We start from the raw sequence: 17,634 nt of genomic DNA, 5'->3' as shown, positions 1-17,634 counted from the left end.
TCCGCGCGAAGCGGCGGCGGCGGCGGCGCTCGGCCGCTCCGCAACTCGGCGGCGGGGGAGCGGGCGCCGCTTGCCCGGGAAGTTGGCGGCGGCGGCGGCGGCGGCTCCCGGAGAAAGGTTAAGGTTAGCGCGTCCTTCGCCGCTCGGCAGCGCGGCTCCCCCTTCCCCGGAAGAGCACAAAAGCGCAGAAAGAAAGTGGGAGGAGGCAGCGCGGTGGGAGCGCTCCGGCCCCATTAATTCCCGGGCACCGGCCCCGCTCGCCGCCCCGCGCCGCGCCGCCATCGCCGCTCGCCCGCGCCCCGGGCGGGGGATTGCGCTGGAAATAGCTTTCTCCCTCGAGGTAAAGCCCTACTTACGTGTCAATCCCTGCCGCACGCCGAACCCCCCGTGTGCCAGCGCCGGAGCTATTTGCACACACGCTCAGACAGATTTGCATCGCGGATCTATTTATTTACAGGGGCCGGGGAGCGGGGAGCGGGGAGCGCGGCGCCGGGACCGGGACCGGGACCGGGGCCGGGACCGGAGCCGGGGCAGCGCCGGGGCCGGGGCAGCGCCGCTTTGCAGGGTGCCCGGCGCCTCATTGTTGTGGTCACAGCCCATGTGGGCAGGGGCGTGGAAAGACACGCGCTCAACTCCGCTTGCAAACCGCGTCCACCCGGATTTAAAAAAAAAAAAACAAAAAACAAACCACCACCAACAACAAAAAAAACAAAACAACAACAAAACACCCCGATCGCCAGGCGCCCCCGCGTCAAACCGCTGCGAAAACCACTGGCCGCTAAACCCCCAAGCGTTTCTGCACGAAGCCYGCAGATCCAAACTCCGAATTGATCAGGCAGAAACCCTCTTGAAACCCGTGTGTCGGCTAGATGACAGGCTGAGTGTATTTTACTGTGTTCATGGAAGACTGAAGTGCCCTTTCGTACTGAACAGTTTATTGGCAAGGAGGAATTAAGGCTTAATCGCGCCCTTGCATATAAAATCAAATGCTTGTTTGATTTTGACCGAGTTCTGTTTCTTTGAAGGCTGGCGGAAAGGCAGTTTCTCCAACAGATATTTTAAGGCTCCGGTGCGAGGCTGCCCGGCAGTGGCTGTAGCTGCCTGGATGTTCAGATTTCCCTCACAGCACACTAAAACCCTGTGTTCAGCACCTCCCTGATGAACAGCAAGAGCACTGGAAGGGTTTGTCCAGCCCAGAGGACAGAAATCCTGGGAAGGGGCTGCCTGGATGCTGCTTCGCTCACCTCAGGTCATGACAGTGCAATATCCTTGCACTTGGAAGCAACAAGAACAGCCCTCCCCGAAGGAAAGATCCCATAAAGGTAGGGGGGATAGTTATCCTCCCTCCTCTTCCGCTCTTGTGTTCACCTCTGAAATTAGCTCCTTTGCCCTTCGGGGGAACTAACAAATACCGTATCTTATTTTTGCCGAGTGCTGTAGAAAATAGCAGAAATGACAGTGAATAAGGATGTCCCGTGAGTAGCCTGGCACAGTGAGCGTTCGCGATGCTTTGCACGGGGTGTAAATCGCGCGCAGGAGTAGGCAGCGTGGTCACAGCTCGCCGGCGCTGCAGCGGCGCCTTTTCCGTTACGCCCGGGGTTTCTGGGCTCTTTGAAGCAATGACCACTGTAGTATTTGTGGCTACAGTATCAATCTTTGACCCCGGGTGTTTTATCTTCCATTAGCAAGGCTTTCTGTGCRCTGAACTGGTTAAGTTAGGGTCAAATCTGGTTCAATACCTTCTTGGCATGCTCAGAGGGCCGGGTTTAAACGGTTGCTGACACGGAGATGAGGCTCCTTTGCTGATGGCTGCTCCCCCCGCGAGCGGGGCTGCTTCGCGGCGGAGGTGCTCGCCGCTGGGCCGGGGGGCCGGGGAGGGCCGGGGGGGTCGCCTCTCCCTGGCAGGGTGCTGCCGGCCCAGAGGTAACGCTGCCGTGGCGGTGGCGGTGGGGACCGGCGGTCGGGCATGGCCTTTTGTTGATTCTGAAAACATCGCTGCTCCTGGCGAGCGGCTCGGTGGGGCTGCGTGCTGGAAAGGTGGCATGGGGCGTGCTGGTTTGGCTCGCGCCGCCTTGGTTTCTGCTCCGCGGAAAGAAATCCGATCGGGATAGCAGGCTGTGGCACAAAGGGACGCGTTTTAAAGCAAAAGGCCTCAAAAAGAGAAAGTAAACTGTGCTGAGAATTAGACCCCGGCATATTTAGTGTGAGGCAGAGTGTGTAAGCRGCTGGAGACGCTTGCAGACCAGTCCCTGAGAAACTGAGCCTGCTTGTAAAATAAGCAGGTTACCGATAGCCTTGCATACATTTACGAGATACGGTTGTAAGAGTAGCTTTCCACCCCTGCCCTGTTTCAGCCCGCAGCACGGGAGGCTCTTCTCCAAGAGGGGGAGAGAAGCGCTGGTGAGGAAACATTGTCTAGCGATTAAAGCTTTGCAGCCTGGAGGTCTTGATTCTGTTCCTGGATCTGTCACCAACTCGCTGTGTTCTTGGACCAGGCAGTGCAGCTGTCAGTACTCCCGTTCTTTCAGCTCCGTAACAGGGAGAATACTTTTCTAACTCGGAGGAAAGTTGTGAGGCTTAGCAGATGAGTGCGTACAAAGTGCTTGAAGATTCGTGAATGAAAAGTGGGACAGAGACGCAGAGTGTTAGCTCTGCACATGCGAGCGTCTGCCTTTGCCAGTTGGAAAATACTGGCTGAGAGTGTCTGCAAAGCAGCTGTGAATATTGGACTGTAGATAAGGAGAGGAGCAGGGATGTTGTTTTTCCAAACCCTGGGCTGTGCCTGGAGTCCTGCTCCGATATTTGGGTGTGGCCTGTGAATGCACCAGCAGGATCCGACTTCCCCTTTCAAAAGAGGAGCTGCACGCACATTGCGTGACCCTTGATCGCTCAATCCCTTGAACGTTAGGAACAAAGCGATGGGACTTTACTGCAGGGTGAGAAGATCTCTCCGGAGAGTTGGGAAAGGCAGGAAGGAGGAGGGCAGCAGCGACAATGCGGAGGTTAGGCGAGAGGCTCTGTGCTAGCCGGGGAGGGCAGGCGCTATCGCTTTCATCTGTGCCATGAGTGGCGTGGAAGTGGGGAAAAGGCGGCAAGTCCTGAGACAGGCGCTGGTAATGGACTGTGCTCTATTTTCTAATGAAAGTTTCATTTGAAGTTTGTTTACAGGAAAGAAGAAATTAGCAGAGAGAATTCTCCTGAGAACCCGGAGAGGAAAGAGAGTGAGCTGCCTGACTCGCAAGCCAAAAGCGGGTGGAAGGGTAGATTAGATTTACCGTATTGCTCCGAGTCGTGGCTGTTGCTACTGCTCTGAAACACTTCCGTGTCGGACTGGACAGGGGAGGCGGTCGGAGGCTCAGTGTTCAGCCAGGTTATCGGCATCCGGGGGGGAATTAGGAGCTGCCCACCCAGCCCGCTGTTTTGCTCTCCCTCTGCCGTCCTCGGCTTTGACACCAGAAAGCGCCCTGTGCTGTGACCAGCAGGCAGGAAAATCCTTCTTCCCGGGTAACCTGAAGCGAGAGCTCTTGCTGGAGTCAGGGCTGGGAGATCGGTGCTCGAGGGCAGCGCTCGGCYGGGCCGCGCATCCGTGGGCTCGTCCTGGCGTCAGGAGCCAAGGCCCCGGCGGCAGCGGTGGGCAGCGCGAAGGAGGGCGCAGAGCTCGGGGCCTTGCAGGCTCCAGCAGCACCTTCTCGCGAGCAGATTCGCACTGGTGGTATTGGAGTCCCAGCCAGGGGCGGTTTAAGCTGCTAAACAACCGATGCTACCAGGATAACCGACAAGGAAGCTCCCATGAGTCCGGCCTTTCTCTTGGTTTAGGGAAGAGCACAAGGTGTGAAGAGCTCCCAGGGCAGAGTCACTTGGGCGCAGCTGTAGACGGCTGCCCGCAAGCCGTTTCACGCAAGGAGTTGTTAGGCTGCTGTTTCAGGGAGTTTGCACTGGTAGCTTTGGCTGGTTGCTGGCAGGACACTGTCACAAAAGAGTGYGCCCTACTGTCATTATTAGCTTTGCATTTCTTTATCATTAGCTTGGCGTATTATTGCACGTTACTCTTTATTATTAGCTTTGCGTTTCTTTGAGGTGGGCTACGCTGCTGGACCTGTGCATTGCCAGGAAACGTATCCTGTTAGCATTTTGGACAAGGGTGTTAGCACTGAAAAGCAGGCGGCCCTGGCTGAAAAGCACAGGGTGACAGTGTATTAATGGAGACGGGATCGCTTGACAAGGTTCCACATCAGTAGCACGCTCTTTCTCCCGATGGTTGTATCACAGACGTGTAAATGTGTGACAGCCTTACTTGACCCGAGTCATTTGTAGTGACTGGTTTCTTGTCTGATATCCAAAGCTTTTCCAATCATGGGCTGATAATATTGCGCCTAGAGAGAACTGTACGTGTTTATAAAGCATTTTACAAAGCACGTGCACATAAGACACTGATTTTTCCAAGGCGTATGAATGTATGTCGCACGCGATGCCTCGTGGGTTGAGCTTTGGGTGCTGAGGCTGGGTGTCCTCCGCAGTTCRAACCCTGCAGAAGATATGCCTGCGCCAGGCATTTTCAGAAAACGTTGYGAGTCGCTCCCAGGTCTCTTCACGTTACTACCTGGCGAGTGACAGACCGTGGGCAGCAAGGACCTTGGCATTTGCATTTGTCTCTTAAGCTCCACCAGTAATCTTGAGCAAGCCTTGTGCAGAAGGCCAGATATTAGGGTGGCTGGCTCCCTGAAAACGCTTACAATAACGACGCTATATGTAGTTTGCAACAGAGAGACCTTTGTAGCGCTGTTGCTATAAGCGCAAGATGGAGTTTCTGGAGAGGCCGAGTCGCTTCGGGGCCGACGTACCGAGCGGGCAGCGCTCTGCGGCCTTGGCCGAGAAGAGGACCTGCTGCGTGCCGCCCGCTCTGCCCCAGCCCGGCGCCGGCGTAAGCGAGGTGCGACGGTGCCGGCGCTGCCTGCTGAGGGGCACGCTGCCGCCGAGCTGGGCGTACCTGGGCCGGCGGTGCTCGGGGGGGCTGTTGCCGCTGTCCCGAGCGGGGTTGCACAAGCTGTAAATTCCAGGAAACTCCCCGTGAGGCACATCTCGGCCGGGAGGGAAGGAGCAGGGTGGGGGAGGCGCCAGCCAGATCCCACGGTTCCTGCCCCGAGCGAGCAGATGTGTCTGCGGGGACGAGGAAAGGGGAGAGAAAGCACAAACCTGTTCTTGAAGCCATTTGTTTGTTCRCAATAAAAAAAAAGAAGAAGGGAGTCAGCCAGAGGTGGCGAGACGGGGCAGTTTTTATGAGGTACAGACGTACAGCGGAGGGGTTTCTTGCCAATTGCTTCTTACCAGAAAAGGGAGTGGGGATTGCATTTCAGCTAAGGACCGGTAGATTAAAAAAAAAACAAAAACCAACCACCTGAGAGTTTACAAGCCCTTGAAAGGTTGCTTCAGTCAAAGGGAAGCAGAGTTGAAAGCAGCTCTGGAAACATTTTAGCTGTTCCCCTCCGCCCTGCAGTGCTGGATGTGGTCACTGTCCGTTATTCTGGGAGGGAAGCCGGGCGGGAGGAAGGCAGAAGAAGGAATCATTAGTGGGAACGTGTTAATACGGGGACACGTATCTGCTTCCTTCGTAGCTGTGTGTTTGGGAAGTTSAGCTCTGGGAGGTCCCTCGGCCCCTCCTTTCATTCAGAACCTCAGTGCTGCCTTTATGATGATGATTTTGAAATCCTGTGGCTGACCTTTCCGGCTCTGGAAGCTATCCAAGGGCTGTGTCTCCAAGTACTGTAAAGGTTAGAGAGGAGGGAGAGGGAGAGAGAGGGAGAGAAAATGTCCTTTCAGCTGCAGGAGTGGGAGAGAGGAATGTAATCTATGCCACGGGGAAGTCGCCGGCGTTGCCGGGTAGGTTCTCCCTGCCGGAGATGGTGCGGTCCCTCCTCGCCGCTGCCTGAGCAGGGACACTGGGAGGAATTACCGTGGGAGGAAACCAGCCCGTGCTGCCGCAGCCCCTTCCCAAGGTGCCGTCGCTGGTTGTGATCAGGGCGCAGAGGCGATACCTGCCCCCGGCACCGGTGCAGGCTGTGACACCACCAGCTCCGCTGGCCAGTGCCCTTGGGGGTCTCCTCTGCTAATGCAAGCCCCTTCCTTCAGGGACGGCCGGAGGATCGGTTCCTTGGTTACAGGGCTGTGCTACAGGTGCCTTTTCTGCAGCGTTAGGCAGCTAATAAGGCCGTAGGAAATCAGTGTTGCTACCCAGATTTACACCACCAGACGCTCCTGTTGTCCACTAGCAGCGTCGCTCCATTGGTACTTCCTGTTGCAGTAGATAATTTGATCTCAAAAAAGTCCGAGACATTTTACAGAGCCGTTTTAATAGAGTTGCACCCTGTCCTCACCTCCCACACGCTGCTTGCTTGCCAGAAACATGCTGGTGTGGATGGAGATTAAAGGGTAAACTCCAGGGCTCAGCCATCCGCTCCTACAGGATGCGAGCGCTTTCTAATTGTCCTCAATTACAGACAGTGCCATTGCTCAGGCACGTCTTCAGGCAGGAAGCAGAGCTCGGGAGTTCTCCGCTGGGGAAACGCTACCTATCCCAGAGCACTTTGGGAAGGGCTGTTTTTAAGTGTCCTGAAGTGCCAAGAGATGAACAAGTTTTCCTGGGGGTGCAGGAGCTGCTGACTTCCCCCCCCCCCCCGGAAGGACCACAGTCAGAAGCTATTAAAGCCAGAGAAATAAGGAAAGAAAATAGCACTAGTGAGTTAACTCTTTCCTGCTTGTTTTTAGGATGAGACATCGGTGAGCAGCGAGGACTTTGATATGAATGACTCCACATGGATCTCAGCTGACCAGCACCTGAACTCCAGCCTGAGCCCCAGCCAGGACGAGAGCATGCGCAGCCCGCAGAACCTGCACAGCCAGGAGGACGGTGAGTGCCCCGGGCCGTCGGCGCGTGGGACGAGCGGGTAGGAAGAGACACGAGATGTTTTTGTGACTTATTAAACATTAACCAGCCCTTTCTGATCAGGTGTCCCACCTGTAGGATGGATTTCATATCAGCACAGGCTTATTAACAGCACTACTTCCCAGTCCTTCCCATTTAGCCTGTTGGCTCCTGCTCGGATAGGCCCTTTCCAACCTTTGTGCTGATGGTACTTGTGTGGGGACTCCACTCCCAGCACCTCCAGAGGGAATTTACCAAACCCTACTGTAAGGTGTCAGGTTATGGTTTCCCTGTGTGAAGTCCTGATCGACCACCTCCGCCTTACCAGAGGAAGGGTAGCGACGCTTTGCAATACAGATCACAGCTTCCCGTGGTTGGAAAGTTGCACCTTAGACAATATGCTTGATTCCCCATGGCAAAAACGTATAATCAGTGATAACTGAGAGTGATGAGACCACCAGAGGGTCAGGGAGGTTGTCTCCCTGCTTGGGGCAGGTAGTTAGAAGGGGTCAAAGGTGAGGCGCATGGGATGGGTGGGAAGAAGCGTTTGGTGAAAAGAGATGTTGTGTTAGTTCTGCGAAACATGCTAGTTTAAAAAAATGAGCAAGTAAATAAGTGGTAGAAGTATGAGTTCAGGTCAGAGTTCATCTCCGTGATGCTTGGAAGGATTTGGTAGTTAGACTGTTACTCGGCTTTTGCTCAAGAGGTTGAATCCCTCATTGTCTCCAGTACAGAGGCTGCTGGAAGAGCAGGAAGGGAGCGGAGGAGTCGAGGGACAACTCAGATTGGGTCAGTGTTGCTTTAAGAAAGGGGCCTGGAAAACCACCCCAGAGGAAAGAAAGGGCTTTTGTACTGGCAGGTCTCCCTGGGGTGGCTTTTAGCCACTTGTGTGGCCAGAGGCAGCGATGGTGCCTTGCTGTTTTCTTTATTGCAGTGCATTGTGGCCACTTCGGTTTCTATTGCAAATCTGCAGTTCTGAGAAACTGCTGTTTTTAAAAATACCAGCACCAGCCCAGGAGTCAAGCAGCCCAAGTGAGGATGTGAAACCTGTCTGCACTGCACCATGTCCTCCGTTGGTGAAACAGGCAGCCTAGAGTACTTCTGCTTGTACAAGGCACTGTATTTAGGCCATGCCTACTGTAGAAGGAAGGGCATTTTGATGTTAACACAAACCCGTAACCAAACCCACTTCAGAAGTGTTTGGCTCTTCGGGACCAGGCTGTGCATGCAGTGGTCTGGTAGAAGAGTCTGCAAACAGCACTCCAAGGGAGCACTACCTTTCGTACCGATGGCTGTGCCAAGGTATTTACATATCTCCAGTACTTTACCATGCTGTTAACAAAATATTTCAGCCTTGTGGTTTATCCCACACCATTGAATTCCAGTTGCACTTACAATCTAGAATGACATGGTTCTGATCCCTTTTCTCAACATTATATTATTCAACAGGACAGTAATTTAATAGGAAACTCAGGCCTTTAGGCAAATCAAGATGTTCCCACTGAAGCTAAATCCTTTCTCTCTGCCCTCTTAGGAAATGGTTCCAATTTTTCATGCCCTGTGACTTTCTTCTTCAAAAGCAGATATCCTCTTTGGAACCCTTCTTGGCTTCTGTAATTTCTTTGGTGAGGTTCATTAGTGAGCTTAATAAAGTGCAAATGGTTCCCTTTGTGGAGAGCGCAAGTATCTCAGGGCTCTTACATGGATCAGAAGAGGGCTAAAATAGGTAGACCTTGGCGATTCAGAAGTGGTGGAGTCAAGGAATAAGCACACTAACTCTGGGGTTGCTAACAGCACCCTTCGGCTAGAAGCCAGGCATTGGGATTTCCGTCAGACTGTCAGACTTTAGGGGATGCTTTATGGGACTGAATAAGAGGAGTCCAGTTTTATCATTCTGGTGAATATCCATGGTTCGTGTCATGTGCTGAAGTTCTAAAATACAGGCTAATGCCACTGGGATGCAAGGCCTTGGATCAATCCTTCTGTCAAATCAATGCTCCTATTGAGGACTGATGCATGCAAGCGGGTGAAAGAAGGAACAATGTCATGACCTGAGCAAGGGAGAGGTGCAAGAGAAAGGTGACCCAGGAAAGCAACTGGCAGCTAGTTGGAGAGAAGCATGGAGCAGAGAAAGAGCATCATGTCACAAGAGAAAAGGCAAATTAGTGGAGCAGGGAAGCGAATATGCATGAATTAGTGTTGAGCACTCTTCAGTTTCCTCTTCTCTCAACCCGTGAATGCTCTGTTTTAGGAGCAAATGTGTTTTACCTTGTTCACAGACTTATTCAGGCCATACACTACAAGACTTATTCAGGCCATATACTACAAGACGCTCCCAGGAAAATCAGCTACGTAGGAGTAACCAACGCTGGTGATCAGCTGTAGTGTGTTTAGATGCCGGAGCTCAGGACAGACCTGTCCACCATGCCTCAGAGGAGCCGCTTGGAGCCGCAGCCTCGCTCCCACCGCTCTGAGAGGCCCTGGCACCTCCCGCGCCGAGCCTCCAGGAGCTGCGGGGGGCCGGCTACACGCTGCGCTCTTCCAGTCAGCAGTGCTTATTTTCTGGGTCTAACATTGAGTGCAGTATTGAGTCAGGAGGTGACACTAGACTAGAAGTTTGCGTGCCCAGCTGCAGCAGCCGGAGAGCAGAACGGCTGCCCCAGAATCCTTCCAGGAGAGCATATTTTCCCCACTCCCATCCCCAGTCCATTGGAGCACTGTGTGAAATCCCGCTTCCCTGCTTTGACTTGCCTCCTGCTTTTATCTTTCCTCCTTCTCTGGTGCTCCAAAACATCCCAAAGGCACCACAGTTCCTGCCCTCTGTAGCAGCCACTCTGCTCCCTCTGGAAATCCTTTCCAGTCTCTGAATCACTCTCTTCTGCTCTCATTTCACAGTAAAGATGCTTGGAATACATTTTCTATGAAAAGCTTCCWAAAATACAAAGTTTTAATGAAGAGTTTCCTATTTGGATAGCAGTATGTCAAAATCATTTGACACACTTATCAAGAAAGTCTTGTTTAAAGTACTGAAGTACCAACTTCAGGTCTTTTAGAGCCTGCAAGGAGCAAGTRTTCTCACATGACATACGAACACAGCAGTATAAAATTCAGAGAGGCAGGTGAGCAGGAGACAGTTGTCCCATGCTTTGATACGCAGGTATCTGCTAAATCTTCAGAGAGCTAAAAAGCAACTCAGATGAAAACCAACACCTTATTTTGTCCCACTGCCCAGAAACCTTGGCCTGGTATAACCATGCTGCAAACAGTGTCAACCTTTGGAACAGCAAAGGGATCCAATTAGACCTAATGACTTTGGAGGTAAGGGATAGCAAAGACGCAGCCTGGAGAGCACTGGGAGCAGAGACGGGGTTCAGCTTGGGTTTGTCGCTCAGCAGCACAGTGGGATGCAGGGACGCACAGCACACAGGTCAGCTCTTAGCAGCGACTGCGACAAAAACACAGCCCTGCGGACTAGCTCCTTCCATTTTCTTCTTTGTTACTCATCCTGCTGGCCCCAGAATGGAAAATGTGAAGCTCTCTTCAATGTCCCTTCCCCACTAGGATGTTACTCACATCGTAAGTGGCCCAGCAGGAAGTGAGTGGATACCCAGAGCCGTAGCAAGATCAACATGAACTTTTTACTACTGAAGCTGAGCTATTGTGCAGGACATCCTGGAGGGACACATCTGTGGGAGCCAGCACGCACTCAGAGCAACAAAAAGACCCTGAAAGCACCACATGTTTCAGTGTCCCCCTGCACCGTTCGCCTTCTCCGACGGCAGCCCTGCCTGTTTCCGGTTGAACACAGATCCCAGACTCCTAGCACTCTTTCTTGCCTAAGTCACTTCATGCGTGAACAGCTTCAGTTTGGTTTTGGTTCTGTCTCCATCTGTCAGACCCTGTCTACATCCACAGTAGAGAGCAGCATAATGAAATCTCTCAATTACAAATGACATCTGGTACGCTAGGCTGGAGTGGAGTCTCCTAGCATTGRGACGTTGTAATCTGTCAGTAAGTGCAATGCCTTTAAAAAGAAAACAACAAGCCAAAGCCCCCCCAAAACAGCGTATATGACGTTACAAACCACTTGAACTAATGCAGAAGACACCTAAACATCRCTTACTAATAGAATACATTTTGTTTCTTCCCTCTTCCCCCAGCTGTAAGTACTGCAGGGCCATCACAGGTGTGATCATGCAGAACCAACACTTYATCCAGCTCCTGGGAAGGGATTGCCCACCCTGCCCGTTCCCTTTAAAAAGGAGGGAAAGCTCTTGAGCGTAAGATCTAGTTTCCTTACATCAGGGGCACAGGGTTGGTTTATGTCACCATAGTGGGGCAGATCCCCTTTCAGCTGAGGTCTCTCCGTACAGTCCTCACTTGACTGGCAGTGTCAGTTGACTGATCCTAACCACCAGGAACAGCGGTCACTAATCTAGACCTTGGAGAAAGGACTTTCTTAACCTACTTAACTCTGAAAGAGTGCACTCTTCAGGGGCATCCCCTCAGGACAGTCTGGCAGAGGGAGGCTCACAGGCTTCGGGGAGTTCCCCTGCAAGTGCTCCAAGGAGGACTCTCAAGGACACGTACGGAGGCGTTATCCCGGTACACCTCCATGGAGCAGGTAGGGCACGCGAGCCGCTTTGGACATCCTGCCCTGGGAACAGCAGGGACGGTACCAAGTCAGCCCCAAGACACCCATGCCTTTTCTGCTATAGCACATGTACTCATGGTCACATCACYGTTGTTTGGCAAGATGACTGCGATGCACTGCACGTTGTTAGGTTCCCTAAACCACTGATTTAAGAGAGTGCTTTCTAAGAAGGACGGCAGTTATCTTGCAACGTATGCACCAGAAACCAGAACCTGTATTTGTACAGCAAGTTCAGCTCCTACTTACAGGATTTTAAGCACCAGCCTCACACCTGGGCTCGGCCTCCAGGGCAACCGGCATGCCCACACCACACCTGCTCTGTCCAGACTCACCGACAACTGATACCCAGCCCTCAGAGCAACAGCACCCTCCTCCACATAGACACATTGCAATTTAACAGGGTCACTTATCCCAGTCAGCATCGGGTGTCACACCTTTCCTCTGGTCCCTTCCGTGCCCAGGGCTTTCCTCAGCTGTCACGCTTCTTACTCCAGGTAAAACACAAATGTGCCTTTTCCAGACAAAAAGGCAAGCAACAGCAGACTCAGCTTCTCACAAACTACAGTGGCTTTTGGATAGCTGGCCATTGCAAGAGGTGTTCGGTGACCCCAGCTACATTCACCTTTCCTTTGCTTTTCCYAGGCTGCACAATTCTCATTGTTTTCAGGGTTTCCTCCAACAACAACATAGGGTTTCACTCTCTCAGAAACCCTAGCTTGGAGCCATTAACAAAACTAGAACCAATATTCAGACTTTACAACAGCAAGGCTTGGCCTTATCTTACTTTTCTTTAGTATATTTTCTCTCTCTCTCTCTCTCTCCCTTCCAGTCATTCAGTCTTGTAACCCTCTCCTGCAGAAAGCCCTCCCTCCAGCTTCTCTAAGGGAAGCAGTGGCCTCTCTCTTGCAGCCTATATAACCATCGCCCCCATGACGGGGGAAGCTAATCCAGACCCAGGTGTGGAAATAAGCCTCAACGACCCTTCAAAGCCCGGCTGAAAGGCTGAGGCTGGCCTAGCTCTGTTACAGCTTTTGTTTCGGGGATTTGGTGTTGCCGTGGGGGGGTCTGTGGAGCACTGGGAGGGAGGTGGGATCCCGGCACGCGTCACTGTCCTTGCAGCAGAGATCGGCAAACCGCTTCCCTGCCCTGCTAGAGTTGTCTYGAGCTCGTTGCACTCCTTCTCCAGGAATGTTACTTCTGTCAGGGGCACGTCTGCTCTTCCCATGCCAAAGGCCTTCTCTAACAATAAACAACCTTGTTCCAGCTTCTTTTGGAGAGCTGGAAGCTTTCGAGGCCTTTCCTGCTGCGAGCTTGAGAAATCCAGAGCAGATACCAAAGGTCCCCTGCTTCACCAGCCCGTTGATCTAAGCCGTGCTCGGGGCTTCCTTCCTGCTCTTCGGGCTAGCCGGCCGCCTGACGGCCTTCCTCCTGCTAGCTGTAAACGCGGCAGCGCTTCTGTTGGGCTCTTCTGGTCCTAGGCAGGTGGAGAGATTAACTGGGCTGCTGGGGAGCAAGTGGCACCTGTGCCGCCGCCTTCCCTGGTTATTCAAGCTCCCCAAATCTGATGAGCGAGCAGGGACMGGCAGGGCGAAGCCCCGCAGCCCCCTGGGGCCAAGGGCCTGGCTCCGGGCTGCTGAGCCTGCGCCTCCGGGGCTGCCCACCCTGCGTCCTCCCGGAGGGGCCCGCCGGAGGCGAGCGCAGCCGGCTCTCTGGCAGCGGCGGGTTCGTGCCAGAGGTGCCGGCCCGGCCTGAACCCTGCTTAAAGCCACCCAACCCGTTTGGCGCAGGGAGAGGCAGCGCCCRGGCAGCGCAGGGCTGCAGCGAGCCTTCCCCGCCGCTGCATCCGGGTTGCTGCCGGCGGCAGCGACAATGAGAGGCTTGGTCTCCCGCGCGCCGCCTCCCCCCACCTCGCTGGGAAGGCAAAGGCTGGCAAGAGCCCTCCTAAACCGGCTAGGAGAGGAAAGGGCGCTCTGTCTTGCTAAAACAAATCTGAAGGTAAAACTTCCTTACTGCATTCGTAAGGGAAAGGAACACCAAACGGAAGAGCACGCTTGCTGCAACGCTCCTTCTGCAGCACGAGCTCCCGAGCCTCGGTGCACGGGAAAATGTCCGTCGTGGAGGCCCGGAGCGGTGAAATCCTGGTGCTCTGGAGAGCTGCTCCCTCTGGCTGTGCAGCAAAGCCAGCCCGGTGGCGGAGCCGCGCGTGGGGGCGGCGCGGGCTGGGAGACGGCACCGGGAGACACCTTTCACGCGGCGTGCCGGAGGGAGCGCCGGCCGCACAGCGCGCCCTTGTCCGGCCAGACTCGCCTGCAGACACACATCGGGTCCAGCCCTAGCAGATGTCTGGCTCCTTGAAGGCCCTGATCGAGCACAGAGACCCGGGGAGGCAGGCTGGAGGATGGACACTTTGTCTGGGACATAACGAGGTTTGCATTAACGAAGGAAGACAGGAAATAGAACGCCTTAACTGGATCCTGGCCAACCCCACTGCTCCGCTTCTCCCATGAACATTTTTTTTTCCTGCGCGTCTTGAAGGAAATCAGCCAGGCAGGACCTAGAGAAAATGGGCTTCCCGCGGGCGGCTCTCGGCGCGGGGCCGCGGCCGCCACGGCCCGGGCCCTGCTCTGGAATTCGCCACCTGGTTATCGGGTGCGGAGGCAGCCGGGAGGGCTGCTCGTTTGCCTCTAATTAATGCTGCTCTCCCTCCCGGCAGTGGCCCCGTATGAGGCCCCCCGTTCCCACTCTGTTTCTCTAATTTGTATTAAGTATCCCTTCTTTGCAGGCTTTCCTCCTCCCCTTCTTCCCCCTTCTCATCTCTTTTGTGAGTGAATAATTTATGGCACTTTTCATCTTCCTGGCTGTTGTTACAGTCAGACGTCTGTGGGATGCTTTGAACACTTTTGACAGTCGTTTTAAAGCTAGATGTAAAACTCTAACCCGTGCTGGTGCGGGAACCGGGTATTCCCCGTCCTTTGAACGGAGGAGAGCCGAGGGCAGAAGGAAGAACTGCGGCCGGAGCTGGGGGCGCCTGGCTGCCCGGCCCAACCCAGGCTCCCGGCACCGGCGTGCGGCCGAGCCCCGCCGGCTCCCGGCACCRGCCGCGGGTTCTCCCGGTGCCGGGAGCCGCGGGCAGGGAGCGGGGCCCCGGCCCCGGCGTGGCGGTGCAGGGCTGCTGCGAGGTTTCTGTGGGCTGCTGCCTCTTACATAAGCTCATTGTTTTCTGAGTCAAAAGAGGTTTTGTCTTCGCTCTGGAGATGTGACAGGAGGAGGAACAATTTGCCCCATTCATCTTTAATTCTGCCTTTGGACAGCAGCGCATTGGCCTTCGCTGACATAGACGTTAAACCCAACCACTTCCCTGCCATAAAATCTCCCGGGGAGCAGGTGTTGGAAATCTCCCCTTCCCCTCCTGATCTCTGCAAATCCAGTGTCACAGAAATCAAGGATAATCCAGAAGCCTCTTCAAAATGAAAACGCTGAGCCCCGATTAGTTCATTTAATAAGTGACTGATCCCCTCCTCCCCCATCACCACTACCCAAGAAGCCATTTTGCTCCCGCTCCCGCYGCGCTTCCCTGGGCTCGGCGTCGCCGACGAGAGACCGAGACCGCAACAGAGATGCTGCCTCCTTCATCCCCGCTTCGAAACGGCCCCGGCGCCCTGGCTGCTCCCGCGGCTGCAGCCGGGCCGCTTGCCACCCGGCCCTGCGTCCCCCGTCTCCGCACCGCGGCCGGGGCTCCGGCTCGCGCTCCCGGCTCTCGGGTCGCAGGGGCTCCCTCCGTCCCCCGGCCTCCTGCCCGCGCAGCCCCAGCTCCCGAGGATTAAGTAGGGGAATGAAATATTTTGTCTTCCGACTGAAAGATCAAAACAGTTAAAAGTTGCATTGTTTTTACAGTTCCATCTGCTTCAATTAGGGCAAGGGGGCGGCGTAGGGGGGCTCCCAATTATCCTCATTAGAGGGGCTCCGCGCTCAGCCAAGCTCCAGCCGCGAGCGGAGCGCGCACGAGACTCGTGCTGGCTGGATAATGAATATATTCATGGCTGCACAGCCTGGCGTTGCTCCCCTGCTGCTTGCGGAGCCCTGTTATTTATTTGTGTGTTTTGGGCGCTCGCTGGGACTTTGCAGGAAAACCTCGCAAATCTCTGACGTTTCGTGTGTTTTAACCTGACGATGAGTCTCCTGAGGGATCAGCCCGGGTCTCCCTGCCCGTCGGTGTCCTGCTTAACCCCCAGCAGGGAGGGACATCGGTGCCGGCTGCACCATTGCAGAGCCGGAGCGCCGCGGCAGCCGAGGGATCGGGACACGGGAACCGGGGTGAGGTTGTGAGTGGGGAAAGAGCCGGAATCACCCCCCACGGTGCTTGTGCCGGTCCGTCCCGCTGCTGGCTGCGGCGCGGTGGCCGAGGGCTGCCGCTCCCCAACGTGCCGGGCTCCCTCCCAAGCGTAGCCGCGCTGTGCCGTTTGCTCCATCCATTCCTGTTGTGGTCCAGGGACATCAGTGTCTAAATTTCAGGCTGTTTCTCCGCCTACGAGACGGAGATTAATCCACCACTCTATATGCAAAGGTTCTGGGAGAGCATAACCCGTGAAAAATGTAGAAATAAGAAAATTATCTGTAGCTAGTGGGTTTACAGACCTCATTATTTACTTACGCTCATCCTTGGTTGAAATTAAATTGTTCTTGCGGTAGGTGCTGGTCCCTCACTTTAGCTCCCCGTTTCATTTCCTTATTCCACCTGGGCAGGTTCCTAAACGCATTTTCTTGTTTGTTTTCCCTGTTTTGGGGCTGTAGCAGAACTAAGGTTATTAAATGAAGCGGAGTCAGGTAGATTTTTCAGCTGCTGAGCGTTTTCTGCAACACAAAAGCAAACGCAAGTCCCCCAAGAAGTCGGGGAGTGCCGTAAGGTCAGCGCCGCACTTCGCCTCCTGGGATGGCGGTGGATGTGGGCAGAGGTGCAGGGGCAGGACRGCGGCAGGGGCCGGAGCTGCCGAAACCGCGGCGGGCAGGCGGGCTAAGCGGGTCCGGTGGGGCTGCGCGGGGCCGGCAGCCGGGCACCCTCGGCCCCACACCGTTGCTGGGGCAGTGCATGGGCTGGCAGCGGGGCCTGGCGCATGGCTCATGCTGCCGCGCACGGGCATAATTCCCCTTAATCCTGCCGAGAGGCATTGCGGGATAAGGCTGGAGCCTCCCTCTGGGAGCCCCGTGCCGTGCCGAGGAGCGGCGCAGGGGGAGGGAGGCTGCCCCGATCCGGGCATAGGGGCCTCTGGCTGCCTGCCCGCTCCCCGCAGACCCGGCTCCCGCGCCGGCATGGCTCCAGGATGCAGGGCGGCCCCAGCACATGGAGCGGCATCCCGGCCGGAGCCCAGCGCCTGGGCAGAGTCGAGCCTGCGGGAAAGGAGAGGCATTCGGACGGTGCCTGCGGATGCTCCGGGGTGATGGGCTTTCCTGTGCCCCGCTGGAGCACCGTGATCCTGGACCAGGGCATGTTCCCAGCGCGGAGCCCCGCCAGCGGCGCCTGCTCCCGCCTGGACGTGGCCCAGCTTCCCCGCTCCGTGCCACCGGCTTCGGCGCGGAGCCGAGGCTGCCGCGTGCGTGCCACCGGCGGAGAAACGCGGAGCGTAAATACCGCCCCGGGGATTAGGTCAGCTCCGGTCACCGCCTGGACAAATAAGTGGATCAGTGCAAGGGAAAGGAGGGGGGGGAAGGAGGGAGGGCCGCGTGCGCAGCCCCAGCAGGGCCGTTTGGGGAGGAAGATGATGGTGCGGGGCCGAGGCCGAGGAGCCGCCGGGGAAGGAGGGAGGCGGCAGGGGAGGCCGCCGCGCACCTTTGGACCGGGCGCACGCACGCGCGCACATGCAGGAGCCGCCCGCGCCGGTGCCACGCGGCGGCTCGGCGCCGGCGGCGCGAGGCCGGGAAGCCGGGCACCGCCATCTGCTCGTCACTCACTGCAGCCTCTTTGTTCGCGGCCCCGCGCGCGCGGCGCTCGCACAGGAAGCGGCTCCCCACGTGCTTCGCCCTTTTTCCCTCTCGCGGAGGCACCTAATGAAATAAAGGATTTGCT

The 17,634-nt window shown here is 55.6% G+C and overlaps 1 protein-coding gene and 1 long non-coding RNA gene across 8 annotated transcripts in view; one reads left to right on the top strand and one right to left on the bottom strand.

The window, feature by feature from the left end:
- Positions 1-17,634, top strand: part of NOL4L (nucleolar protein 4 like) — a 50,400-nt gene that overhangs the window by 24,373 nt on the left and 8,393 nt on the right. For 2 of the 7 annotated variants that reach the window (XM_026072609.1, XM_026073023.1), the window contains one exon: positions 6,763-6,904. In XM_026072609.1, the coding sequence (XP_025928394.1) occupies positions 6,763-6,904 (142 nt within the window). Of the gene's footprint in view, positions 1-1,010; positions 1,323-2,854; positions 3,003-3,076; positions 3,114-3,157; positions 3,222-6,762; positions 6,905-17,634 lie in introns of those variants that run through there. The other 5 variants (XM_026072695.1, XM_026073103.1, XM_026072782.1 and 2 more) reach the window with 5 other exon arrangements.
- LOC112969678 lies at positions 14,829-17,471 on the bottom strand. The gene is made up of 3 exons (XR_003254776.1): positions 17,398-17,471; positions 16,225-16,424; positions 14,829-16,098 (listed from the first exon to the last, which is right to left on the bottom strand). It is a non-coding gene; the product is annotated as an uncharacterized LOC112969678 (long non-coding RNA).

This window comes from Apteryx rowi, unplaced genomic scaffold (assembly GCF_003343035.1).
Source record: "Apteryx rowi isolate R43461 unplaced genomic scaffold, aptRow1 scaffold_0, whole genome shotgun sequence".
In the NCBI taxonomy this organism is placed as follows: domain Eukaryota; kingdom Metazoa; phylum Chordata; class Aves; order Apterygiformes; family Apterygidae; genus Apteryx; species Apteryx rowi.
The sequence above is the reverse complement of the archived record's forward strand: the minus strand, read 5'-3'. Positions and strand labels throughout refer to the sequence as shown.